The 27499-nt window shown below is 44.2% G+C and overlaps 1 protein-coding gene and 2 long non-coding RNA genes across 3 annotated transcripts; 2 read left to right on the forward strand and 1 right to left on the reverse strand.

The window, feature by feature from the left end:
- Positions 1 to 500: 500 nt before the first annotated feature.
- Positions 501 to 8323, forward strand: LOC144300553 (uncharacterized). The gene is made up of 2 exons (XR_013367237.1): positions 501 to 3809; positions 7869 to 8323. It is a non-coding gene; the product is annotated as an uncharacterized LOC144300553 (long non-coding RNA).
- VXN (vexin) lies at positions 668 to 24200 on the reverse strand. The gene is made up of 6 exons (XM_077876737.1): positions 23712 to 24200; positions 19332 to 19387; positions 11421 to 11571; positions 7473 to 7534; positions 4956 to 5047; positions 668 to 3112 (listed from the first exon to the last, which is right to left on the reverse strand). The coding sequence occupies exons 1-6, from the start codon at positions 23776 to 23778 to the stop codon at positions 2929 to 2931; spliced, it is 612 nt and encodes a 203-aa protein (XP_077732863.1). The 5' UTR covers positions 23779 to 24200; the 3' UTR covers positions 668 to 2928.
- Positions 22851 to 26361, forward strand: LOC144300554 (uncharacterized). Its single transcript, XR_013367238.1, has 2 exons — positions 22851 to 23140; positions 23550 to 26361. It is a non-coding gene; the product is annotated as an uncharacterized LOC144300554 (long non-coding RNA).
- The last annotated feature ends 1138 nt before the right edge of the window (positions 26362 to 27499 follow it).

Raw genomic sequence — 27499 nt, forward strand, 5'->3', positions numbered from 1 at the left:
AAATTGGGCTCTGGCTGCTGCTGCTTTGCCTACCCACTGCCCATCTGCCTGCTCTGAAGGCAGCACAAGTATTGGGAGGGGTGGGGGGACTGCCAGAGAACACACAAGTAAGAACTGAAATATTTGACTGGACTTGGTCCTAACAGAGGCGATTTTATTACCCTAAATGTCCTGGAAACCCTGTTGCCTCTGGCGCGAGAAGACTCCAGCCTCCGTCATCCTGGACAGCAGTCTGCAGCTAGCCTTGGCGTCCTTCTGCAAGTGGCTGTAACGTGAGTCACAGGGGCAGTCTCCAGGGAGGCTGAACATGAGGTGGGCACAGAGGAGAAAGGCTCTGTCTTCCCTGGCCTCAAGAGAGAGACGCCAGTGGGCTGGGATGGCCGCTGGGCCCCCAGGGATTTGTGGTGGGGACTGAGGGGTTGGTATCAGGGAGGAGGGTGAGCCCAGAGAGGGCAGGTCATGCCAGGCCAAGCCCCATCAGAAATGGCCTTGGTGTTGACTGTTGGGCAGGGCCCATAATATCAAAACCAGACATTGCCTTAGGATGGAAAGAACATTCCAGATTCTTCCTCACAATCCTTTTCATTTAGGTAAAGGAACAGTGAGGTCCAGATTCATAATTCTTTCCCTTGGTGAAAGCCTTCTCTCATTCAATGAGGGAGACTCATACTCTTGTGGTGGTTTATTGGTGTCACAAACAAAGCATACTTTATTTTTATTTGAACCGGTCAGTTAAAACATTCTATGCAAGGCAAACACTTCATCATGAAATATTTAAATTAAAAATAAATAAGTTAGTTCCATCCTACGGAAATCTCCAGGTGCCACATACAAATAGACGACATCAGCTACAAATTAAATAAGCTGAAATAAATAGTTTTGGGATTCTCTGATTGATAGGTCTGGCATTAATCACCTACTGGCTCCCTAACTCTTTTCCAGGCCCTGTAATCTATACTGTGCAAGACTCTTAGTCCATTGAGACCAGTCCTTCATTGAAAGAGCACTCGATGCCCAAATCTCCAAATCATGTTATAACGTGAGGACTGGGGGCTGAGCATCTAAAACAATGGCTGAAGGGCAAGGATCAGCAAGGTGAAAGCCCAGAGGGCCAGGCCTCTTCTTCCTCCATGCCTCCTTATGGCTCACTGGGGCCATGGAAACAGGTAACTTAGCAAAAGGCAACATGTGGCCACAGAGCGATAGCTTATGAATAACTGTTGAGTTGGACTGGTAACATGGCCACATTCTTCATTGTACTAAAACTTGGCGATTTCCAACCTAGTCTTAGACTTTCACCATGGAGTATCTGATTTTGCTAAATGGGTAAGATTAATTCAAGTTTCTGAATTAGAAAACAAGCCTTCTGGGACAGAGTCGAGGCTACAGGTGACAGATTTATGGGTTATGTGCCACTAATGCCCTCCACAGGCAGGCATTTCTAACTGACCACTGCACTCCTGGATCTCAGGCCTACCTCCACACAGCACTCCAGGCGGCCTCTGCCAATCATTTGTATCTAGCGTTTGAGATGAAAATTATTTGCTAACCTTGATCCTTCTCTATGTTCTGAACTATTCTGTGTGAATACACGGATACACAGGCAATGAAGCCTGATACCAGATGGGTCAGGCACCTTCAGGCTAATCATTTAACTGCTTTAAACTGTCATCTATTAAATAGATAAGGACATCTAACTCAAAGTTGTTGGACAGAAAGAATGAATGTAAAGTGCTCAGTGTCATGTCTGACACATGGTAGGCATTTAATAAATGGGAGGTGTCATTATCATATTATTATCATAAGCCTATTGAAGTTAACAGTGGGATTGATGACATTTCCATTAAAAGGAAAGCATTGCATTAATATATTAGGTTGAATCACATGAAATTGATCAGTTGTTTCTGACTTACAGAGATGCAATTTCTTCAAGTTCAACCCAATAGTTAATATTTCATTTAAATCACTTACTTTTTCCAACTTTATCAAATTTTTCCTTTCAAACATTGCCCCTGGAGACATACTCCTACCCCTCAAAACTATCCTCAAATCAGTTGCTAAAAAGTAAGCAAAGAAAGGAGTCTGGTGGGCTTGAGGACCTAGTATCCAGTTCCACTAACCATATCTAATCACAAAATCTCATAAGGCCTTGGCTTTCTCATCTGTAGACTGGGAATAAGTGTGTTTTCTTTAATGGGGATAACGGATGGGAAACACTTTCAAAAGTTAGAATCATTTTGCCACTGCAAGGCATTATTAATTTCACTAGACTATGCCACTTCAGAAAACATTAGCATTCAACATTTAATTTTTAATCATGTTTTTCTATAGAAAAGCTGCACGTAGAATAGAGAATTCATGCAATCATGCCAAATGATCAATACTGATCTTGACAATACTGTCAAATGGATATTAGAACTATAAGTAAATATAGAGTGCTTTGTCATTAAAAATTGTACCTTGTCAAGATGAAATAAATGTGATAAGAGGAGTAGTAAGAACCACTGTGTTTACAAGTGCCTCAAACATCAAGCTCTTATATTTATACCAGGAATCACACACATTAGAACAACTCACAAGGAAGACTGAGGAACTGCCTGCTTCCTTCCTTGGAGGTCTTTAAAATAGGTTGGGAAAATTTGATTGTGGTGTGGTTTTGCTTAAAGATAGGGATATAACCTCTATGACCTCCCGAAGCCACTTTCAGATCCATGACTTTATCGATTCTAAGAAGGCACCCTTTTCTTTTGCCTTCGAAGGCGGGTTCCTTGCCTGTACCCTAAGCCAGGGCTATCGTTAGTAAGAGATGGTGGTGTGTTTGGACCAGCTAGTAGCAGAGGTGAATGCGGCTCAGTTCCAATCTGGAAGCTTCCTCCCCCATTATGCAGTGAACTCTGGCCAACGCAGGGCACCTGGGGAAGGTCACCTTTAGTCAGCCTCAAAGGCACTGTTGGTAGCTCCCACATATTCAGACTTCTTCTTGTGCCTTGTCCACATTTTCCGGAGGATGCTAGGGACACCACAGGAAGCGCTTCCTGTCAGCGGTAGGGAGGCTTCTGCTCCCTGGGGAAGGGTTGGATACTCTTCAGTCATCTTCTTGAGATGTCTGGATCTAAAGAAGAGTCAGGGGTAAGTAGGGAGGACAGTCATTTCATAGAGCCAGACTTTCATTTTTGCCCTCAAGGAGTAGATCGAACCCTTATTTCTCTTCTGTTCATACACCGTGTGACCAGGATGGAGGGTCACTGTTGGGATGCATATGTGGATGACTTCTTTTGAGGGGTCCTTACAATGGGGTGAGGAAAGGAGGTGGCTCTTGGCACAGTGGTCCATGAATCTCAAATCCTGCTCTTGTCCCAGAGTCTCCTTTCCCACCCCTCCCACTTTTATACCAACAATCTTGCTGGAAAGGGCAAGCTTCCCAAAGCATTAGAGCTACTGAAAGAGCCTGAGCAATGGGGAGTACATCTTGCTGCTCACTGACTGACTCTGTGGCCTCAGGTGAATGACTTAATCTCAGCCAGCCTCAGTTTCCTCATGTACAAAACAGGGATAATTTCACCTAAGTCACAAGACTTGTGAGGAAGAAAATGAGATAATAAAGCATTGGGCTCATTTTTAGACCTCAGTAAATGTTTATCTCTCTCCTCACTTCCTCCCTCTAGGTGAAAGAAATGGCCTTACTTTTCAATAGCCAGACTCCAGGAACACATAGAAATGAGAATGTCTGAACTTAGAGAGAAAGGGGGACCATGGAGATCCCTCCGCATGCAGCTCTGTGGAGCAGAAAGTTTGGTCTGTGCAGCACAGTAAGTTGTTGTGGGCTTAATTCAGTTTTCAGCAACAGCCATCGCTGCTCAGGACCATTGGCCACTAGACCTTCAAACAATCCACATGGTTTTCTGGCTTTTCACCAATTAGGTCCCAATACATTGAGTGACTTAGTTTTTATAATTCTTTCTAAATGATTTTCTTTCATCTAGGAGAGCTTCATATCAGTCTCTTCCTCCTGGGACTCTAAACTTTCAAGGTGTACACCTCTTGGGTTAATATTCTAGCACATGGCCCCTCTGACACGCACACATCTAACACGCCCCCAAGGATGTGCCTTTCCAGCTGCTAGATTGTAGGTTTCTTGAAAACTAACAGCAAGAGTTTGTGCTAAATTCTTCACATATCATCTGATTCAGTTCTCACCATCATCCCTTAAGAGGGGTACTATTATCATCCCTGGTTTTGGGTTTTGTTTTGAAGTAAGTGAGGGCATGGAGGTTACAATAACTTGCCTGAAGTCATAGCAGGTTAGTGGCAGTGCTGGGCAAGCAAGCAGCTCAGAGCCTTGTATCCCTACATCACCCTCTGAATCACTTTTCTGCTATGTGCAGCATGGGGGATAGTGGCAGAGGCATCAAGATACATGTTGACTTGAATTTCAGATACTTGCTTGCCATTAGTGTGACACTGGAGGCAGTGACGGAGTTGCTGGGGGTGGGGAGGTGGGGATTATCCAGTCCTGCTGCTCTAGCTGCTGGCTCTGGATCAGTCAACAGTAACATGGGGGTTATAAATTTGGTTTGAGACTCTTGTATCTTGCATATTTACCTTGGGCCCTTAACCTAATTCATGAGGCATTTCTGACATCACTGCGCCTACTGGGAGGCTCTGAATATGACCTGTGATTACATCCATCTAATTAACCAAAAAGCCTCCCAAATGACACTTCTCCAAGTCTAAAGAGTGGTGTTAATGAAGTGGAAACCATCAAAAACACTTCAGCTTAATCCTAGGGAAACAGTTGATGAGGCGCTACAGAGACCTGGGATTATTGCCCTCATTAAAAGGTAATTTAAAGCTGGCATTGATTTTGTTTGAGCATCTTGAGAGTCTGTGAACCAGGCCACCTGTTACTCTTCTGTGGCAGGACGGGGGTGGGGGTGGGGTGACGCCACACTTACCCTCTGGTCAGAACACCTCCGTTCTCCGAGCCCGTGGCTGCGGCCTCCAGCACGCCGGGGGCTTTCACCGAGATCCGGGCCACCGGAGGAATCTGGGTGGTGTGGGAGGGGAAGGCAACGTGAGGATGTGGCCAGGGCCCAACTCTGGTCCCAACTCTGGCCCAACTGGAGCTGGTTGAAAGGGAGATGGCTCCGTCGGTCCCCCACGTGGGACAAGAGTCCTCACACTTTGGCAGGCATCAGGACTCCCCTGCAGGGCTTGTTAGCACCGCGCTGGGCCTACCACAGTTTCTGATTCAGTAGGTCTGATGTGGGCCCGAGACTCTGCATTTCTAACAAGTTCCTGGGTGCTGCCAGTCCCAGGACCCCACTTTGAGAACCACTGACCCGGGGAGCCCAAGAGAGAGCACAATCTTACCTGAGAACTCTGTCCCCCCCCCCCCCCACTCCAATTGCCTGTGTCCACTTTGTGGTCAAATCCTGTAGATTTGTGCTTTGAAAGACTGTCTAGATTCGTGCCATACTCCCCATTTCCTCTGTCATAGCTTCCAGATCCATGACCCAGGACCTCCTTGCTTCCAACCAGTCTCACCACTAATCCCAGCCCTGCTGGGCCAGCAGCGCCTCCCTGCTGCAGGCCAGACTGAGGTCAGCTCTGCGGCCTGTGCTTCCAGGCTCTGGAAAACTGGCTCCATCTCCTCCTGCAGCTCTATCTCTGCGATCCCCTGCAGTACGGTGACAGCTTCCATCCCAGTGTGGCTGGCCCCGGATGCTCACGTTCATTGCCGTGCACAGCGAAGCCTCTCCTCAAGCACATGTACAGCTCTCCTTCCTCCCTTGGCTCCTTCGCCCCCTGCATCACCTCTGCCTGCCATGTGAGGCCACTTCTTCCTGGAAGCCTTTCCTCAGGCTAGTGGCCTAAGCTGATTTATCTCTGCCCTCATGTCCAATGTCCCCACAGCACTGAGTACCTATGTGACATTTTTTTGACATTCCACCAGTTCTTTCTGTGGTTCTCCTCTTGTTTCATATCCTTTTCTAGTCTGGTCCCTGGAAACGTGGCATGGTGTGTGTCAGGGTCTAGCACTTAATCTCTCTGGTGGCCCTCCCACAGCTCTCCTGATGGAGGTGCTAAGTGCTCAAGAAGCTTGCACTAAACGGAAAAGTAACTGATGGCCTAACTAGGGCTAAATCCAGAGTTGGCTTAGTCAATGGGCATCTGCTTTGCTTTGTTCCTTCACCCCAACCCCATGGAAGGCTTAAGGTCACCACATTCCTGGAATTGTTGGGAAATTCCAGGTCAAGGACATCATAATTACTGTCCCTTCTCTCCCTAGCTGGCCAAGGGTTGTGGGCAGAGTTACTGTGCCACCTTGTGGCCTCTCGGGAGCTCGCCCTCCCCATCGTGCCAACAGCCCAGCCCCAGGAACATAAGCCCATCTCTCCTCCACTCTTCTTAGTCCTCTTCCAATTCATGTCAGCACTGAATCAGAGTTAGCTGTGTGGGGGCTCCTGATAAAACAGCTTGTCCCATCCCTGCCTTTGTGTGGTTTTCCTAGTACAGGGATGACCTAAATGAGGTATTTGGATTCGATTTTCTGCTCAGACAGGGAGCAAAATGCTCAGTGTCCAACTAGTTCCATAAAGGATGATAGGGCCAGCCCACACAATCTCCTGGGTCTTTTTTAGACCTCACGTGGCACGATCCATCCATCTGGAGAGCTGCTGCTTGTGGAATCCAGGATGCCCAAGCTGACCTCACCTCTAGCCGTGATTCCACCCCTCCTGTGCTAACCCAGAGGGTAACCACATTCATGCCCAGAAGACGACATAGGATATTTTTTTTTTCAGTGTGACCCTGAGCTAGATCTAGATGTGCACCACCTGATCTCCCTTCAGAGAAGGACAAGCTGCCCAACTGCTAGGCAGCCCACGTACCATGACAGAGCGGGGAGGAAACAAAGGCTTGGCCATTTGGGCCCGACTTAGGACAAAGCAGATGGGTAGCACTTGCCTCACAGCTCCCGCCAGGAGGCACGGCAGTTCAGCCTCTGTGCCAACCCACCTCCCTTCTCCTGCAGAGGTGCTGATCCCTAATGCACATCTCTTACCCCCATCCCACATCTCAGAGTCTGCTTCCAGAGACCCTAACCTGGAGTAGATGTCCTTCAGAGGTGTCCTGACTGGAGACACCCAGTGTTTCGTGTTTTCACAATATTTGAGACCCTTATAGCTGCTGCTGGGAAATTAGGCATTTCTACCTGACACGTGCCTGCCACAGAAACCACTGCTTTCCCCCCATGTTGGAGATGTCCACTAGGTAACACCTTCTGCTTGCTTAGGACCTGAATTTCTGGCAAGAAAGAGTAACATCCAGGGGTGTGCTGTTAGCTCATAGACTTTAGGAGCAAAGAACCCTCAGTGGGCTTTTCTGATAATCCTCAGGCCTGAAACAAAGGACAGGGCAAGAAGTTTAAAGCACAACAGATAACAATGAACCAGGCTTATTTTACTTACCAAAGATTTTCCATATGCTCGATTCCCACACAGATTTGATGACTTGGTTTCTGAAATCCCCACTGCAAGGTTGAACAGAGGAGGCATTACTCAGTGGTACTCTGTGTTCTACTTCCCCCTGGTTCTCCGTCAATGATCTCATTTGCTAATCAATCCCAAGCTGAGAATTTCTAAAGGCTTTTGTGCCAAGCAGCAAAATCAGGCAGTAGGTTCAGGCAATGGGGCAATCGTCGAGTGGGGCACCTGTACCCCTGGCACTCCTCCCATCACTGGGGGGGAAAGGTGGTAGAACTAAGGCCTAACAAGATCACATGTGTGGAAACATTTAGTACTGTGTCTGTGTGCAGTAGGTGCTCAGAGAATATGCCCTTAGCTGGTCCTTCCTTCTTTCCTAAGGTGTCACATCACAAGTTATCAAGAATTGAGTATTTACTGCTGGGATCTGTTCAGCTTGTTGATCCTGGACACCTTTCTCTGGAAATGAGCAGAGAAGCCCTGTCTGCGGTGTTATGCACAGCTCTATGATGTGGGATGGTTGGAGTTCATCAGAGTCCTGAGACATTGGCTACACGAGACTTATGTGAGAACCTTCTTGCTATGCCTTTATGCCTGAAGCCCGATCTACTTCTGATTAACCTCTACCCTGAAGTCAGCAGCTTCTGAGAATCCAGGTGTTGAGCTGAGGTAGCTGGCAATAGGTGGGGGAAAGTTGGCTTTCAATATTGTCCTCTCCTTGGGCAGACATTCCAGAACAAGCCCCATCCTATCACACTATAGCAAATAGAGATAAAACACTCCCCAGCCCAAGGAAGAAAACATTTAAATGCCAATAAAATGAAGCTACAAGACTACTGAGATTAAATTGTAATGTACAGTGCTCTGGCATAAATAATAGCAGCTCATAGTTTTGAGTATTTCCTGCGTTGGGCACTGTGCTGTGAAACACATAAACATTGTCTCATTTAATCCTCACCATGACCCTGTTAGGTAGATATCATGATAGTCCCCACTTTCCAGATGAGAAAGTAAAGTCTTTAGAGATGCATAACAATCAGAGGAAGCCAGATAAGGATGATCCAGGGAATGGTGAACTGCTTTGGGGGTCTTGTAGGTCTGGAGAAACTTGGCTGAGGGACACCCTAACCCAGTCTGGGAAGTGTTTGCTAGGTAGAGACAGGAAGGACAAGCTGCAGGAAGAATGGGGTCAGAGAAGGTCGGGGAAACAATATAATGGAGTAGTCACAGAATTATACTGCAGCTCAGGGCTGCTGTGTATACCGATGGGCAGGGACAGGAGTGTATCACAAGAGGTGGCCCTGGAGAGGTCAGCAGAGAATGGATTTTGGAGGGCCTTGAACATGGTCTGGAGGGCAGTCGGGATAGGAAGGAAATTGAACAGCAGGAGGATGGCAAAGGCAGATTTCTGCTTTAGACATACCCCTCTGGTAGCCTTGTAGGGGAAGAGGGCCAGGGTTGGATGCTACACACCAGAGAAGAAGAGGATCTCAGCCCAGGTAGCCTGAGGTAGGTAGCAAGGGGGAAAGATGAGACATATCTAGTTGACATTGTCAGAGTTTAGTATGCGATGTGGTGGGTGGAGTGGGGGTGGAGAGAACAAAAGGGTGTTAAGGAAAACATCCCAGCTGAGAAAGGAAGACAAGATTGAAGGAGGAGAATGCATTCCATTAGAACAAGTTGATTCTGAGGAGCCTGAAGACCTCTCGGTGGAGACATTCCACAGGCAGCAGATTCTCCAAGGCCTAGGATGTGGTTGTCCCCACTCTAGGCATTTGAGGCTCACCAGCTCAGGGCCTCATGGTGAGAGAGTTTCTCAGCTGGGTCTCTGCCTTCAGAGTCCCTGCAATTTCCAAGATTCCTCAGAGAATCTTTCTCCCACATGAGAAGGCTGCATCATCCAGGAGCCTTCTCCTACAGCTCAGAAAAGAAGCAAGCCTCCAGATCTGAGATCCCTGGAGACACACATCCTTCTGATGGGAGGATGGAAGATTTAGTACCCAAGGCCAGTGCCAAAGCCTTTTCCGTGGAAAGCACTGGGTCTGGCTTTGACTCAGAAACCCTCCGTCTCTGTCAACTCCCTCTGGAATCTATCAGATTAGGGGAGCTGAAGGAATTGAATCAATGCCCAGCTCAATCTTTTTTTTTTTTTTTTTTTAAACCTGACTGGCACATTCCCTGCATGAGCTGACTGTCACATGTTGGGCAGATTATCTCCATTTCGTTACTTACTGTTCTTTTATAGAATAAAAGACTGACTTGGACAGTCAAGTTACTTAGGAAAGTGGCCCCTAAAGCTAGATGATTGGGAAGATTCTTGGGGGCTGGGTGAGGGGGAATGGAGGCATTGGCTAGGAAATGAGAAGATTTAGGATTTAATCTCAGTTCTGTTGCTAATAAGCAGTGTGACTTTGGGTTAGTTTCTATGGTTTCAGTCTCCTTTTCTGTAAAAGGGCATGGGGTTCTCTACCTTCAGTATGTGTAAGAATCACCTGGGGGCGGGGCTTGCTAAATCAGAGATTGCTGGGCCCCATCCCAGGATTTGATTCAATAGGTCTCTGGTGGGACCCAAAATTTACATTTCCAGCAAATTCCCAGGTGATTCTGCTGCGCTGGGGACCCCACTGTGAGAACAACTTATTTGACCAACTAAATCCTTGCTAATTAATATATCGTGCTCAGACCAACATCTTCAACATCACCTGGAAGCCTCTTAGAAACAAAGTCTGGAGCCCTACTCAGTCTTGCTGAATTAGAATCTGCATGAAAACAAGATTCCCAGGTGATTCTTCTGCACATTAAGATTTGAGAAACATGGCTGTACATTCATTTTGATTTTGTAGCGAACATATTCTCCTTTTCTCTTTCTACACACACATGCACCCACCCACTCACCTATATATAGACACAGAGAATTTATCTCCTCTTAATTTGCAAGGCAGATTGTGGTTTTCCTAATGCTTTCACTCTACATATGTGTATATGTAATCTCTTAGCTAGAGAAGATATCTTCATTTATGCGTTATTATATGTCGGATCGTAAAAACAGGATCAGGGTGTTACTGATCAAAGAAACCTTAGAGATCCAGTGGGGCATCTACGAAGGAGAGAAATGGATGGAGATACACTTGATGAAGTATAACTTCAGTTCTTACAACATACAAAATTGTCGACACCCAAATGCCTTGAGAAGGACATCCCAGGCTTTCTATTGTACATTTTCGGAGTTAAAATATGAATTCCTTTAGGCTGTGGACATTAACAGAAATAACCTAAACCAGCCGTTAAAGGCAAAATACCATCACAGACTTGGGCGGGCTAGTCGCAGGTTCCTGTTTGACTGCTTGGGGTGGAAGGCATTCTTAAAATAGCGAAGGTAAGGCTACAATGCCTCCAGTTTTCAAAACGCATGTGTCCCTACATTCTTTTTAGAGATTGTTGCATAGCCCTAAGTCATTCACATTTAAGGTGGTGAGCTCTTAGGGTGGCAGTTTACGAAGAGCCTGTATAATCACTCACGGCCTGTCAAGTAAATAACGTAAGCTTCTGTTTCTTCCTGAGTCCTGTCTACGCTGGTTCTCTCTCCCCCAGAACGGAATGATTCTCATCTCTTGAATCCAGCAGGGCTTCCTGGGGAGCAGGACGGTAGGTGAGAGCATCTGTGCTCGCCCAGGAGGGTTTTTCAGGTAGGCGCCTAGAGAAGCTGCTGTGGGCGGGGCCCGAGAGAGAGCAGGTGCCGCGGGCGCCGGGGAGGGGGGCGCCCCAGGCCACAGGTGCGGCGCTCACCTGGCGTGATGCGGGCGCGGGCGAGGAGCGTGAGACCCCTGGGAGAGGCCAGCCAGGCCGCAGACGCCGCAGCGGCCGGTCCAAGCGCGTCATCCGCCCCCCCACCCCCCAGGGAGGTTCCAGGGGCTCGATCCCGGGCGCACGTACCGGGTCTGGCCGGGGCCTTGCCCAGGTGGGGGCCCTGCGGCCGCGCGCCATGGAGCCGGCCCGACCTGCGGCCCTCGGCGTCGCGGCGCTCGCTGCGGTGCGGCAGCAGCTCCAGGGGCCGCGGCGTGTAAAGGTCTGACTCGATCACCACCTGCCGGGAGGAGGAAGGACAGTCAGCTTGTTCCTCTCCCCTCTGCAGATGCACCTGGTGCCCGCAGCGATGCAGCGGCGAGAGAGCTCGACACAACTGGCCTCCAGCAGGTCGACCGTTTTATTTAGTTTCAGCGAGCCGAATGGGGCCCTGGTGCGGGAAGGTGAGGGTTCTGGGGGTTCCTCACCAGCAGTCCCTTCACAGAGCCAGGAGCCTGGGCCATCCGGCCAAAGATGCCACCTGCCCTGGGGCCTGACATGGTCGGCTGCAGGACAGGCTATTTGAAATGGAGACAGGTCTAGAAATCAGGGTCTTACAGTCTTTGCACTAAGCAGACTCTCGTTCTCGCGGAGGGAGAGCTAGGGAGAGGACTTGGGGCCCACCTAATTCCCAGGTTTAAAAAAAAAAAAAAACTGATGGCAAGACAGAGCTGGCACAGCTCCACGTGCTCACATTTACCCCACCTCGCAGAATGCCTGTGGCAGGTGCAGCTGGGAGATGAACGTCCACTATGTGTGGTTCGCTAAGTGGGAATTCCAGAAAACCAGACAGAATGCTAAGAGCTAAGGTGTTTCCAGTAATGATCACCTGCTGAATGGGTATTTTGGGAAGTACATTAAGAGGAAATCTCCCTTTTGTCAAGACCCACCAAAATAGGCCTTACAGGTTAAAATATACATACTTAGATATTGAAATAGTTTAAATGCAAAAACTTGAGACAAATAATACCATATTTTATCTTAATACCGGGAGTGATGAAGGGAATCCTAGCAGGTTTTGGCTCATATTATGCATATTTTTATACATATCCAGGACATTGAGGTCATTCATTCTGAATTTCTTTACTCCTTTGAAGCTGCTTAGAATCCCCAGTAGTACACCGCAGCTTCTCTGAGGCTTGCATTTACTCATTCACTTGCTCCTTCAACAGATGCCCTTCGAGGGCATGTTTTGTACCGGGTGCTGGGTGCATCTGTGAGTTAGGTGGACCCATCTCAGTTCTCATTCTCTGGCCTTTGGTGGATCTCCCTCACTTGTCCACATAGAACAATTGTGTGGCTTTTGGAGGATCCTGAAGCAAATAAGACTAAATTTTTTAAATATTAGGGTGACATTTCAATTTAGTGGAGAAAAATTGAATCCTTAGTAACTCCTGCTAGAATAAATGGCAAGTGACTGGGAGAAATGGATCTGTGTTCACACTTCTCACACCTAAATAAATACCAGACAGATCAAAGATACATGTTAAAAACAAAAAACAAACACAAGAGTTGCATGTGGCTCAATATAACATTTGTTACATGTGATGGGGAATTATCCCTATGTACACAGAACTCTTACAAATCAGTGAAGAGAAAGAAAACAATAGAAAAATGGGAAAAACCCATGAGCTGGCAATTGACAACAGAAATGCAAATGGTAAACATGTAACCGTAAATATGAAGAGATATTGAATGGTAATTAAATGTAAATGAAAGCAAAGTTGTGTCTTTTTTTCTCCTCTCAGATTGTCAGTAATGAGGAAGGTAACTCCATTTGGGGTCACGCAGACCTGAGTTCACACCCTAGTTTTGACTTGTGATTATGCGGAAAGGAGATGTTCTTGTGTGTCCTTGCTGTCCTGGGGCATAGTAAATTTGTAGAGACTTTAGTAGCAGGGCTTGCTCTCTTTCTTTGTGCCACATATTTATCTACAGAATCAGAGAACAGTTCGTGTCTCCCAAAGAGGAAAGTAGGGGAAGCTGTCACCCTTTGCTTCAGTTTACCACAAATAGTCCTTTGCTTAGAAAATTAATATATCCCAAATCTGGTCTTATCTGGGTTAGGAGATTAACTCTTCTCAAGTCCGTTTTAGGGCCCAGACTCATTCACTGTGCCTTTGGAGAAAGCTGAAAATTCAGCAGCATATAGGATTAGTACGTTTTCTCTTCTGGGCACTAAAAAGGTGGGTTCTTCATCCCCCCAATTATTTAAAATATGTATTCCTTTTTCCTCCCCGCTAAATTGAGATACAATGGACACATATGATTTTGTAAGTTTAAAGTGTACAATGATTTGATACATTTATAAACTGTAGTATGATTAGGTGGTGTTTCCGTTGGCCTGGGGGCAGCACGGATCCACCCTGCATCAGCTCACTGGGGACTGGAAGGCACAGAGGTGGGTGGTCCAGCACTGACCCCCCTGCACTAACAGTCCCCTCTGCTTTCCTCCTTACCTTCCTTCCCCTTGGCCCTGTGCTCTGCCATGATGTTGCCCGGAACCCTGGGAATTTCCTGGATTACTGGTAGTTTGGATGTCATTCCCCTGGACACGTCATATTTGGCTAGCTAAGGACTCTCCTGGAATGAGTTGAATTGGAGAGACCTGAACCTCATCTCTGACACAGGGCTCTTGGCTGTCACAGATATTTCTGATTTGATTTTCATTCTGTCAGCATTCTCCTAAATGAGGAGGAGTGAGACTGGTATGTTTTCAGACCTGCTTTGTGCAAGGAAAAAGTAAAGCAAGGGGCAGCCCCAGTGGCGCAGCGGTTTAGTGCCACCTTCAGCCCAGGGTGTGATCCTGGAGACCCGGGGTTGAGACCCACATCGGGCTCCCTGCATGGAGCCTGCTTCTCCCTCTGCATGTGTCTCTGCCTCTCTCTCTCTCTGTGTGTCTATGAATAAATAAATAAAATCTTAAAAAAAAAAAAAGTAAAGCAGGTAATGAAAGCCTGTGGAGTCCAGGAGGGAGACCCAGCATTTCCTCCTCTGAAAGGAAAGCAAATGTTCCCTTTAGGAACAAGAAACTCCACCTCCGCAAATCCTGCTCTGCTTTGTGGGGCGGGAGAAGAGAATCAGGAGGGAGGAAGAAAGGGAGAAGTATTAGCTGCTTAGCCCTCTGCTGGATGTAGGAAGTTCCTTGGGCATAAGGATGAGGCTGATTTCTTCCCAGGTCACAACTTAGGGCCAAGTGCACCGTCAGGGTATCTTCTCTAGTTCCCAAAGCATGCCAATAGCAGGAAAGGAAACAGTGGAGGTGCCCAGTTCAGATTTCTCTTTCTTAGCTGGTACTTGGTTCTCATTTCCCACAGTAACAGAGGCTCTGAGAGGGCTCCAGGGAGTGCTTTGGACCCACACCAGGAAACAGACAGCTGAATGGATGACTGTGGCCTCCTGAAAGCCTGGGTTATTTTCTAGTCTCTAGGACACAGTTTGGTGACTTAATGCTCTGGTCTCGAAGTAGTTGAGAGCAAGCTTTTTAGCACCTTGAGTACAGGGGTAAGATAGGGGAACAGGGAGAGGGAATGGAGAAGTTGGGCTGGTGGAGAGCTGGAAAGACCCATGAGACCTAGGTGATGGAGAATCATCATTATTTAGGGCTGCTGAATATTGTTCAGCAATGTTCTAGCCCAACTCCCAAATTTTACACATAGGGAAACTGAGGCCAAGAGAGATCATGTGTCTTCAGGGTCACAGAGCTATAAGGGGCAGAGTCAGGATGAGGGCTGTGGTTTTATGACTCCCAGGTGAGGGCTCTTTGTAAGACCCACAGAACTACCTACATCCAGATAAATTTCAAGTGCAATTGATTGCTCAGTGGATTTTGAAAAATCAGTAGATTTCCAGACCAATTTCTCCCCAAAGGGTTGAATCTGGGGAGAATGACATTTACAATCTCATTTCTCCATCTTTCCAGGGGGTGGTGCCGCTGCTCATTATGAGGGGGCTGGGAATCAGTGATCACTGTGTGGCCTAGATGTCCACACCTTAGTGATTCTTTGGCACTAAGGGTGGCTTAGAGAGGAGAGATCTTTATAAAGGAAGGAACCTGACTTTACATGGTAGCCCAAGGAGAACAGACACAAATAAGAATTTCAGGACAAAGAAAGTCATAAATGTTGGTAGATTCAAGCAGTTACAAAATATGAATATTTTCCTTGGGAACTCAAAGGGAAGCCAAGAGCCAGATGGATGAGAAAACAAAAAATCAGAGACCGTTTTTTTTTCAGGACTCACTTCCTTCATCTTAGGTAGACTAAGACCTTTCTTGTCTTTTCTAATTTGAATGTTCTGTACAGCTGGGGTTGAGATTTGCAAGCAAAGGATGAGTCAGGGGTTAGGGGAAATGAGAAATTTAGAGAAGAGCTCAAAGGCCAGAGGGCATAATTAAATTGTCTCACCTGGAAGAAGACTGCATAGCTGAAGACAAGACCCAGCTTCTATTTTTTTTTAAATCAAAAGCAAATTTTAATATGTATTCATATACTTGAGTCATTTTTCTTCTCTGAGTAAAAATATTTTGGGGAGGGAAAGTCATAAACCATAAGCATGACAGTCTTTCTCAAAAATTTCCACTCCCAGGGAACCTGAGAGCACGGTTCTATAGTACCTGGCTGAAGTCAAGGCTGCTTCAGGAGGCTGTGCCCTGTATTTTGGTTGCTTTGTATATCTCATGCCCATGTGGCTCCATCACCACCACGGAGGGATGTCTCCTTTATTTAGGTTCTAAATCTGAGAAGTTTCTTCCCTAGAACCTATTTAACTGTCAGAAAGTATGATGATTTAGTTTCCATTTTAAAAACTTTTGTAAATATTGTTGTGTCCATAAAGTCAGTGGATATCAGTGTTAGGAGTGATTCAGATAGGAACATTGTTTAAGGTTAGAAATTCAAGGCAAGAACTTGGTTGGTAACAAACTATTCCCAATTCCCAAGGGATCTTTCTGGAGTCATGAATGATTTGTGGCTCCTTCAAATCCAGAGTAATGTCAAACTCAAGCCCTTTGACCAAAAAGTCTGTTGTGAAACTTTCCTTAAACAGCAAATTACCTACAAACAACCCCTTCCCTTTCCGTTTCTAAAAAAGACTTATTCATTTGGAAAGAGAGGGTGCGTGTGAGTGTGGGGAGGCACAGAGGAGGGAGAGGGAGAGATAATCCTCAAGCCTATGGAGGGGCTCCATCCCAGGCCCCTGGGGTAATGATGTGAGCTGAAATTAAGAGTTGGCTCCTTAACCAACTGAGTCACCCAGATACCGCTCCCTTTCCATGTTAGAAAACATCCACTGTTCCTTGAAAGTTGGGAGCATTTTTCTTCTGGACTAGGGACTTAAGTTTTCAGGGACCAGGAGAAAGGTAAGAATCTCTTCCCTACCACAAAGAAATCTTCCATCTATTAAAAGCCCTTTTTTTCTTTCAGGGGCCCTCCCCCTCTTTTTTATATTCTTTGAGAATATAAAATATTCTCAAAAGTCATTTAAAAATATACAACAGAAAAGTGGGCAAAAGACATGAATCAAGAACCTATAGAGCAAAAATATCAAAACCCCTGAAAAGATGAAGAATGTTGTTAATAATTAAAGAAATGCAAATTAAAACAAGATATTTTTCACCTATCAGATTGTCAAAGATTAATATTGATGACCTATAGTACTGGTTTTGGTAAAGGTACTTTAAACATAATTGCTAGGAATTTTGCAATGGCTATAAATTTTTTTCAATGTTCATGTCCTTTGAGCGTTTTCTTTTTTTAAAATTGAGATATAGGGGATCCCTGGATGGCTCAGTGGTTTAGTGCCTGCCTTCAGCCTGCACCAGGATCAAGGCCCAGGATCAAGTCCTACACCAGGTTCCCTGCATGGAGACTGCTTTTTAAAATTGAGATATAGGGGATCCCTGGATGGCTCAGTGGTTTAGTGCCTGCCTTCAGCCTGCACCAGGATCAAGGCCCAGGATCAAGTCCTACACCAGGTTCCCTGCATGGAGACTGCTTCTCTCTCTGCCTATGTCTCTGCCTCTCTCTCTCTCTGTGCCTCTCATGAATAAATAAATAAAATCTTTAAAAAAAATGAAAAAAAAATAAAATTGAGATATAATTGACATATAGCACTAAGGAGGTCAATGTATTGATTTGATGACTAACCATTTTCATATCTGTGAATTTACCCTCAAAAACATTTGTATAAGAGCATGAAAGGTATGTTCAAGGATATCGCTCGTGGCATTGTTTTAGTAGAAACAATGAAGAAACCTCATTGATTGGTAATTTGGTTAAATAATCTAGAAAACTTCAGATGTGATTTGGGTAGAAAATTATAGTACATTCATACAATGGCATGGTATGCAGCCTTTATAAAGAATGAGATATGTTTCAATTGGCACGTAAAGAAGTTCAAGATTTTTAGGTTAGTGAAAAAAGCAAATTGCAAAAACAGTATGTTATCGAGCAATGGAGCATAATGATATGTTAGTATGGGAAATTTTCACTTAAAAAGTGACAACGGGAGACACCTGGTTGGCTCAGTGGTTGAGTGTCTGCCTTTGGTTCAGGTCATGATCCCAGGGTCCTGGGGTCAAGTCCTGCATCAGGCTCCCCACAGGGAGCCTGACTCTCCCTCTGCCTGTGTCTCTGCCTCTCTCTGTGTCTCTCATGAATAAACAAACTCTTAAAAAAAAAAAAGTGTCATCACTAAATGAGTGCTTGGTGTGTGTCAGATTCTGGACTAAGCACTTTACGCGTATTAAATCATTCGCTCCTTCTAATGGTTCTTGAGATATTATTCCCATTTGAACGGTGGGCAACTTGCTCAAGGTCACCTAGCTAGAAATGGATAGAACTGCAATGTAAGTCCAGGCAGTGTGACTTTAAGTCTACATACCTAGCCATTATGTTTTGTAGCTTCTTAGAATTTTCTAATATTATATTTTATATGTTCATCGTATTTGAAATTTTATAATGGGCACATACTACTTTGGGAATTAAAAAAGTCATGTTTGTCAAAAATGACAATGACTAAAACCTATCTCATTCCCAGGATACTTAAAATAATTCTTTTTCAAAAGAGGAGAATAGGCTTTCAAAAGCTGAGATACTTAGAAAATCAAAATGGTGTTCTATGAAAAATTGTTATAGTAATAGAAACCCCAGCATAACCAAGAGGAAACAATTAGCAGTTAAACATTTTCAATGAAAGTACAAAGATGGATTGACAACTTTTGTGTAGAGAAATATGTAAGCAAAATGAGAAATTTACAGCATCATTTGGCTCTAATGACATGTAAACTAATTTTAAGGTAATGCAAATTCTTATTAGAGTAGCAAAGGATAATATAAAAAAATGAAAGTTGATGTTAGGTTGGAGGTAAATGGAAAAGCATTGCTGGAAGCCTGGCACCTGTTCAGAATTCCTAGTAATATGTGACAAAGCCGTAAGCCAAAACCATTTTTTAAAAAAATCACTATTCTCTGCGTCTCGCAGAGTGTCTCTTACACATAGTAGGAATGCAAATATTGGATGGATGAATAGATGAATGGATGGATGGATAGATGAAACTCTTCTTATCCTTTTACTTGTTAATTTACCAAGGAATTAATCCAAAAGAACAGTATTTTGTACAAATTAATTGCAGTACTATTCATAATAGTGGAAAAATGGAGCATCACAAATGCCAACAATAGGAGACCACTAAGTCAGGAATGCTATACTCATCGTGGACTCTGTTTAAATAAGAACAAAATTTTTTCAGAGAATGAGATTTACTCTATACATCTGAGAGGTTGGGGGGAAATGACAGACTAGGGGAGTCTAATTCAGGGCTGTTTCCTGTCTGGTTGACATTTGTCAATTATTTGGGTGAAGTGGAGGACAGGAAATCAGGCAGCAGCAAATGCCATAGAGAAAAGCTTCCTGGCTATAGAGGGCAGGGGAAATGGAGAGCTAGATGCTGCTTTTGTATTAAAAACCAATAAAACGGATCAGAACTGAAGTTGTCCTTACATTCTTGGTCAAGAGATGTTGAGAGCTTTTGACTCTTCTTCTGGCTGGACTGGACACTGCAAAGAGAGAGAAAGGAATGGTTTTAGAGAACATGGGTGAGGCTGATGTAGCCTCAGAGAGGGTTTGCACGTAGAAGGGGGCAGAGCGCCAAGAAGGGACGTGGGGAGACTCCAGGGTGTGATTACAATTTTAGGTGTTACTTGGCTGAGTGCACCAAAGTTCATAGCAGTAGCGTTCACAGCAGCCAAAAGGTGGAGACAACTCAAGCGTCTACTAATAGATGAATGGATAAACAGAGTGTGGTGGTATAAGCCTACGGTGAAATATCATTCATCCTTAAACAGAAATAAAATTCTGAATACATACAGTAACATGGACCAACTTTGAAAACATTAAGCTAAGTGAAATAAGCCAGACACAAAAGGACACATATTTTATGAGTCCACTTAGATGAGTTACCTAGAGTATTAAACTCAGAGACAGAAAGTAGAACAGAGGTTATGAAGGGGTTAGGAGGAGAAGGGAATGGGGAGTTGTTATATAGAGATTTGGTTAGGGGTGATGAAAGTTCTGGAAATGGATAGTGGTGATATCTGCACAACAGTATGAATGTACTTCATGCCACCAAGCTGTACACTTAAAAATGCTTAAATGGTGAATTTTATATCATGTATGTTTTACAACAGTAAAAAAGCTTAAAAAATCAACTGTTAAAAAATGTTATTTGGTTGGAAGAAGGTGTGTATTTTGTTGAAAATGGCGATACTCAGGCATCTCTTTTCCCTACTGCTGCCAGAATGATTTATTTGGAACTGAAATCCCACCGTGTCACTGCCCTGCCTAGAACTGAGATGACTTCTGGTCACATATCAGATAAGTGACCAGATGAGTGCTGGGAGGTATTATTTTCTTCAGAGCACCTATAGCCACGAAACCTGCTGGACAGTGTGCTAGTTAATAGCCATGGTTCCAGACTCCTTTCACTTGAGTGTGAATCAGAACTGGACCACTTGCCAGTTATGTGACTTGGGGAAATTACCCATCCTCTCCACGACTCTCCCCATCTGTAAGACGTGTAATTAATAGCACCCATTTCAGAGGGCTGTGACGAGGATTAAATGAACTAATTTTTATAAAACCCTTGGTCCAGTGCCTGGCAAAGAGTAAGTTCCCCCAAATTAGTGGTGGTTATTCTGATTTTCCTCCATTTCTGCAAGTTGAAAGCAGGTGAAAAGAATATGTAATAACTTCTAGATACTATAGCATTCCATTAGGATTTCTCTTTCTGGAGTTTTCTCCATTTCCTCCTGCTGTTCCCCGATTCCCCTCCCATTGCTGTTTATTCTCAAGAGAATTATTTTGAATGCTGTGGTGCCATTCACACTAGAATAAAACCCCCTCTGCTGTGTTTCAGGAAATAACTTCTGGTATAACTTCTTGGTAAAACCACAGCTTTTATCTTTTGTATCTACTGTGAATTTTGTCTATGAAATCTTTCCCTTAAAGGGCTCTCTTTCTCTCCAGAAAGTAAAAATCCACACTTGTCCTCAGTTATAGACTTGATATCTATGTCCTGTGCCTTTAAAATACTTCAATAATACTATAACACTTGCTGTTGCCATATTTTGTGAGACATTAAGATGGTTCGGCTGGAAAAAACAAATAAATATTAAGCTGAACCCAGTATGTGTATGCATGGGTGTGTTGGATAGAAGGACATGCTACAACAATATAAACATATTAATAGCTCACATTGAGCTTTACCAGGTGATGGCTTATTTGCCTTATCTCATTCACTCCTCATAGCAACTCTGTAAGCTAGGTACTCTGCATTATCTCTATTTTATTGGTGGGGATACTGAAGTTGGGGGTCACCCAGTTGATGGTAGTACAAGGCCCTATACTCTTAACCATTGGCCTCCCTGCTCATGCTGTTGAATCTGTGCTCAGAAAATGTCTTGGTCATTTTGGTCATGCTAAACTGTAGCACTGGGAAGAGGGAAGAGAGAACTATAACCTTGTTAGACAGAATTAAGCCACTTTCTCTTTCTATGGGTAAGGAACATGGGCATGTAATGAAGAGTTACCAATCTCTTATAAGCAATGACTTAAGAAGAGCTAGCTCTGTCTTCTTTCACTGAAATCCCTCTGCTCGAGAGCTTTGGAGAAAGCAAGATGAGGCAAAAAAGAAAAAAAAAAGGAAGGAGGAAGAAGTGAACTTCTTCCATTCATGGTCTAATGTAAGACTGCAAAAACTCCTTTTTTGGAGAACAACTTCCTGAGCAGTGAAATGTCCATGAATACCAATGAATACTTGGTTTATTACCAGGAGATGGCCATGAATGAAAATGGCAAGAAAGGAACACAGGATTAAATATTTTATCTCCGACTGAACATATTCATTGCTCTAAATGTGGAATAAAGCTAGAAATCATTTTGTAAGTGATGTACTTAATGATGCTTACTACATGCTGAGTTACTGTTCTAGAAGCTTTATGTTTTATCTGTCTTTCAGTTTCCCCCCCATAATAACCCTAGGAGGTAAATTCTAGCTCTCCCTTTTACAAACGTGGACATTCAGGCCACAGAGATGAAGCCTGCCCAAGGTGACACAGTACAGAATTGGCAGTAGTCTCTTGACCACGACGCTAAGCAAATGGAGTCAAAGGCCCTGTTTTAAGTGATTTTATTCAGGTGAAGTGTGACATACTCCTGAATTGTTGAATACATTTTTAATTAAAAACGACTATGAGAGGCTTTGGTTTTTTTTCTTCCTTTAAAACTTAAGTGGAAAAAAATTACAGAAAATAGATACATCTTAACATTTTCATATGTGCTTCCAATTTGTTTTTTTTCTCACGTAAAAGAAAGAAAATATTAGGCAAGTATAGATTCCCTTTCTACTCCCTGCTAATTCTGCTTCCATCTCTCCCCAGAGCTAGTAAGATCACTAACTTGATCTGCATCTTTCCAGCCTATGTTTTCAGACTCTCTGTGGATGTGTATCCATCAGCTGTTTTGTATTGCCAGATACAGTAATTGTTACCATACATATAAAATTTTCAGCCAGCCTCCCCCCTCCTCAACATTATATTTTTGAGATCTGTGTCCATACACATAGATCTAGTTCATCCCTGCTGACAACTGTGGAATATTCCATAGTACAATGACACCGCATTTTACCCCCTCCCCTCCTCAAGGACATTGAAGTTATTTTCAACTTTGCCCCCCTAGAATCAATGCCACTGTGAACATCCCCGAGTGAGAGCATTCAGAAGTGGAACTGCAGGGTCGGAGGGTCAGCTTTGACTTTCCAGGTACTTTTCAGAGTCTCCAGACAGAGTTCCAACTCCTACACGTGGGCAGACTCCTAGCTCTTTTTTCTCTCTATGTGGCAATAGATGTCAAAAGCTTTATTTATGTTCTGCAGGCTGTCTCTTTGTGGCCAGGCCGAGTGTCTCCCTTCCCCCCCTGAGCAGTGGCCCTGTCAGTGGCTGACACGGGAAGAAGAAAGGGATTGTTTGAACAGGGGGTCACAACACCAGCAAACATCCAGCCCCCTTCATTCAAGTCTGACAATGAGACCAGGGCTGAGCCAGAGTCCCAGGCTCTCCCAGCGAGGCAAGGGCTGCAGGGAAAGAACAGAGGGAGCAGGAGAGAGGGCTGAGCTGCGGAGGGGGTAAGGGAACTGTCCAGTAACCAGACACCTGCTGTCCGCTGAGCTCCCACACAAAGCTCTTCCTGGGACTTGACACCGTTCACCCCCAGCACAAGAGCAGAGTCACGCGTTGTGGTGGTGCTCGTTTCAGGTGAAGTTTGGGACCGTGGCCCTGGGGTCTGGTTAGAGGCCAGTCCTGGGTCAGGGCATTGGACTTTAGGCCCCTGCCGGGAGGATTTCTCCTCACTCACATTTCATAGCATAGTTAGAAATCATACTTTTGAGCCAGCCGTTCTCATTTCAGAGCCCACTTGCTCAGTGGAGAAGGAGAATCTCTCTAGCTGCCCAGGGAATTTTGTTTTCATCTCTGTTTCCTAAAACAATGGCTTGCTGTCACTTTCATTCCGCAGATTGGGTTGCCAATATTGAATTAAGTGACACTGGGAGCATTTAACTGCCCTCATCACCAACCCCCCCACCCCCCCACCCACCCAGCCGCCCCCACCCTTTGATGGATGATTTCTCAATGATTGATGTTCATCCCCGTACATCCTTTTCAGAAACAACAACAACAACAACAACAAATACCATCACGACAGAGAGCCCATCAAACCCTCCGAGAGACCTGAGGATAAACCCTAGTAAACTAGCACGTGATTGTCTTTAACCTCCAGCATAATAAGGTGCCTCCGTAAGGAAACCGTCAAGGGCAATTTACTCACCCTTGGAAGGGATCACCGTGGTGAAAACTTCTATATTTTCATCACTGCAGCTGTAAATCTGATGCATCGTTTCAGCCTCCTCTCCCCCAAAGTGCCGGGAACCGGAAGCCTCTCCCTGAACCCCTAGTCTCGAGCTTTCCTAATCCAGTCTGGCTCAGGGATCATTGTGCAGATCCACAAAAGACAGGCTGCTGCTGTGATCTCATCTCATTCCAGAGTCTTCACTGCAACATTTTCTAATCCCATCTGTCTTTTTTTTTTTTTTTTTTTTTTTTTTTTTTTATGAATCCTATTATTGTAAACCTTTGATTGAGCGTGGAGGCTTCAGTCCCCTCCCAGCCAGCATGTATTTAACATTTTTGTTTTGCCGTGTCTGCCGCAGTGATTTTGGAAGTCTTTTGTGAAGTAACGATGAAGTGAAATCGCCGACTTGGTTAGAGATTTGGAGCTTGGCTGAAGGAAACGTGAATTTTCGTATCAGCAATTACCCTTTTCATTTCAGAAATGAAGGGGTGCTTTTTCCCCCCCTCCTCCAGAAGAACTGGATATTCAGTAATTTGTCGTGTGTTAATTTGGCTTCCTTCTAAGTTTCTATTTTAAACAAAAGGACTGTTTCTCTAGAGCATTTTCGCCTCATGCCAGTGCATGAGAGGCTGACATTTCTAGAGAGCAGTGTACTTAGCATCTCCTTGTATAACCCTTCAGGTGCTTGCAGAGACATTGTAACACGCAGCGCCCTGACATTCAAGGTGGTACAGAAGATTAGATTTACAAGAAGATTACACTGTATTGTCCTAAATATCCTAATGTACATTATCCTATATATTCTATTACCCTGTATTTATGTAGAATAATATATACCCTATATTTTGTCTTATATATTCTAAGTATACACACAGAAATAAGGTATGTCTGAAATGTATTACGTATATTATGTCAAACCCACTGTCTTTCATTATACCAAGACAGATTTATTTCTTCGTATTGATAGCAATTATGTAATCATATTGATAATGATAGATGGCATTTATTAACTGCTTGCTAAGAAGCATGATGTATAATGTTATTTAATGTCTAGAGCCACCCAATAAGACTAGCCACTATTTTTGCCATTTCATAGGTGAGGAAACTGAGGCATGAGGAGAATGAGTAATTTTTTTTAAGATTTTATTTATTTATTCATGAGAGTGAGAGAGAGAGAGAGTGAGAGTGAGAGAGGCAGAGACACAGGTAGAGGGAGAACCAGGCTCCATGCAGGGAGCCCGATGTGGGACTGGATCCTGGGTCTCCAGGATCACACCCCAGGCGGAAGGTGGCGCTAAACCGCTAGACCACCGGGGCTGCCTGAGAATGAGTAATGTGTCCAAGATTAGAATACCTAGTTCATGGCAGGATTAGAATTTAATCCTTAATTTGACTCCAAAATCAATGTACTTAATTGCTAAAATTATACTCCATTCTTTACCTCCAAAACCTTGGCCTCTACCTTAAACTTGGGAGTTCAAAGCCCTTCTTAGATGTGGACACGGTGTCCACTGCTTGCTTTCTTTCTTTCTTTCTTTCTTTCTTTCTTTCTTTCTTTCTTTCTAAGAGTTTATTTATTCATGAGAGAGAGAGAGGCAGAGACATAGGCAGAGGGAGGAGTGGGCTCCCCATGCGGAGCCCGATGCAGGATGTGAGCCCAGGACCCCGGGATCACCTGAGCCGAAGGCAGACATTCAACCACTGAGCCACCCAGGCATCCCTGCTATCTTTGTAGTAGACAAATTTGGGGCATTTACTCACCAGTTAGTGTCAATATTACATTTAGGTCTCAGAATTGCACCTAGCTACAGAAGATGGCCCTGGGAAGCCATGTTTATTCTATTTGAATCTATTCCCTTGACCACATTCGATTGGACCAGGGTAGACACCTAACTCAAAACTGCTGCCTCCTGGAAGCAGAAACTGGCCCTTAGCCTGTGGCCAGAGGGAAGGTATAAATTTTCAATATCTAGGTGGTTTGCAGGTTCACTGTGGGGAGGAGGGTGTGGAATGGAGGGGAAGCCAGTGGAAATAAATGGAACTGATGATCTGGACAGGGCCTGAGGCCTAGATGCAAATCCAGGGTAAAGTGTTTTAGATGGAGGATGGGGAGCAAGTACTTCCACCCTGACCCATAGTTCGTGGGTCTGTGGTCACATATACAGTGGGTGAGAGCCAGTGGGAGGGATGAGGGGTTGGGAGTAAGTGAAGTATTAGAAGAGTGAGGAGTGGGTATGGAGAATTGAGAAGAGCACAAAGAGGCAGAGGTAAGGGAGGGACAGAAAAATTTGATAGTTTCCCATTTCCTGCCTTGTCTCTCCCTCTGGCCTACTGTCATTCCTATCTTGGGGTCCAGATACCTAGACCTCCATCTGATAAGTTTCCTTTTTCTAAGTTTAAGTAGGTTTTGCTCATTTTCAGTTAAAAAGAGTACTGTCTAAAAGACACGTCTACAAATTTTATAACCTCCACAGTGATTAAATTTTTAAATCATAGAAAATTCAGAGGAATATTTAAATAGAAAGAAAGATCCAAAATTATGTTAACAGACTGAAATCATGTTAATGGACTCTAGGTAATAAAATATGCATGGAATTTAATAAAACTAAATGTAAACATTTACCTTTACATTAAAAAAATTATATAGTATGGAGTTGGGGTTTAGCAGCATTTTATTAAAAAGAAATCTGGAGCTTTGGTTAACCACATGCTTAATAAGAGGTAATAATAAGGAACAGAGCTAAAAGACACAAATGTAGTTTCAAGGACCTGACACTAAATTAAAATTAAGAACCTTCTAGGGTACCCAGAAGCCAATCAGGGTCGTCTGGATTTAATCTCAAGGAATCCAGGCTAGATTATGTTTTTTTTCTCAGAAAGCCCAAACTTAATCAATTAGAATATATTGTATTAGTCAATTGAATAAGCCTGAAACACAGAACTAAATGAGCAAAAGTAACGAAACACACCCAGAGAAAAACAATTCTTAAGAAATTATTTTTACCTGTTGCAAATATTTTTAAGTAATAAAAACAAAACATGCTTATTATATAAAAACATGCTTATTATAACACATTCAAAAATTACAGATGGGTATACAGGAAAAGTGAAATCTACTTCCCCTATTCTGGCCTCACTTCCTAAAAGCAATCATTGTTTACAGATTGGTGGTGCATTTCCAGATTTGTTTATACTTATTTATATATATATAAGTATATATATATATATAATTTAAAAAATAGAAGTGGAGTCCTACTACCTATACACACATCTATGCATGCATGTGCTTATTCATGTGCGAACATTTATAGTTCCCATTTTTAAAATAAATGTGCAGAAGACTACTGCGCTGTAAGAATTTACCCACTCCTTTTTATTTATTTATTTATTTTTTAAGATTTTATTTATTTATTCATGATAGACAGAGAGAGAGAGAGAGAGGCAGAGACACAGGCAGAGGGAGAAGCAGGCTCCATGCCAGGAGCCTGACGCATGACTCGATCCCAGGTCTCCAGGATAGCGCCCTGGGCCAAAGGCAGGCGCCAAACCGCTGAGCCACCCAGGGATCCCCTTTTTTTAAAACATTTTATTTACTTATTTGAGAAAGAGAGAATGAGCATGGGAAGAGGCAGAGAGAGGCATAGACTCCCTGCCAAACAGGGGCTGAGCCTGCTGCGGGGCTTGATGCCAGGGTCCTGGATCTTATCCAACTGAGCCACCTGGGGACCCCATTCCTTTCTTAATTGGATTCCTATAATTTATTT

Source organism: Canis aureus, chromosome 28 (assembly GCF_053574225.1).
Source record: "Canis aureus isolate CA01 chromosome 28, VMU_Caureus_v.1.0, whole genome shotgun sequence".
Classification (NCBI taxonomy): domain Eukaryota; kingdom Metazoa; phylum Chordata; class Mammalia; order Carnivora; family Canidae; genus Canis; species Canis aureus.

Coding starts and splice junctions, on each gene's coding strand:
- VXN (XM_077876737.1), bottom strand. CDS start 23,778: ATGCATCAGATTTACAGCTGCAGTGATGAAAATATAGAAGTTTTCACC. Junction 19,388..23,711: donor CACGGTGATCCCTTCCAAGG/GTGAGTAAATTG, acceptor CTCTCTTTGCAG/TGTCCAGTCCAGCCAGAAGA. Junction 5,048..7,472: donor GAGCATATGGAAAATCTTTG/GTAAGTAAAATA, acceptor CACACCACCCAG/ATTCCTCCGGTGGCCCGGAT.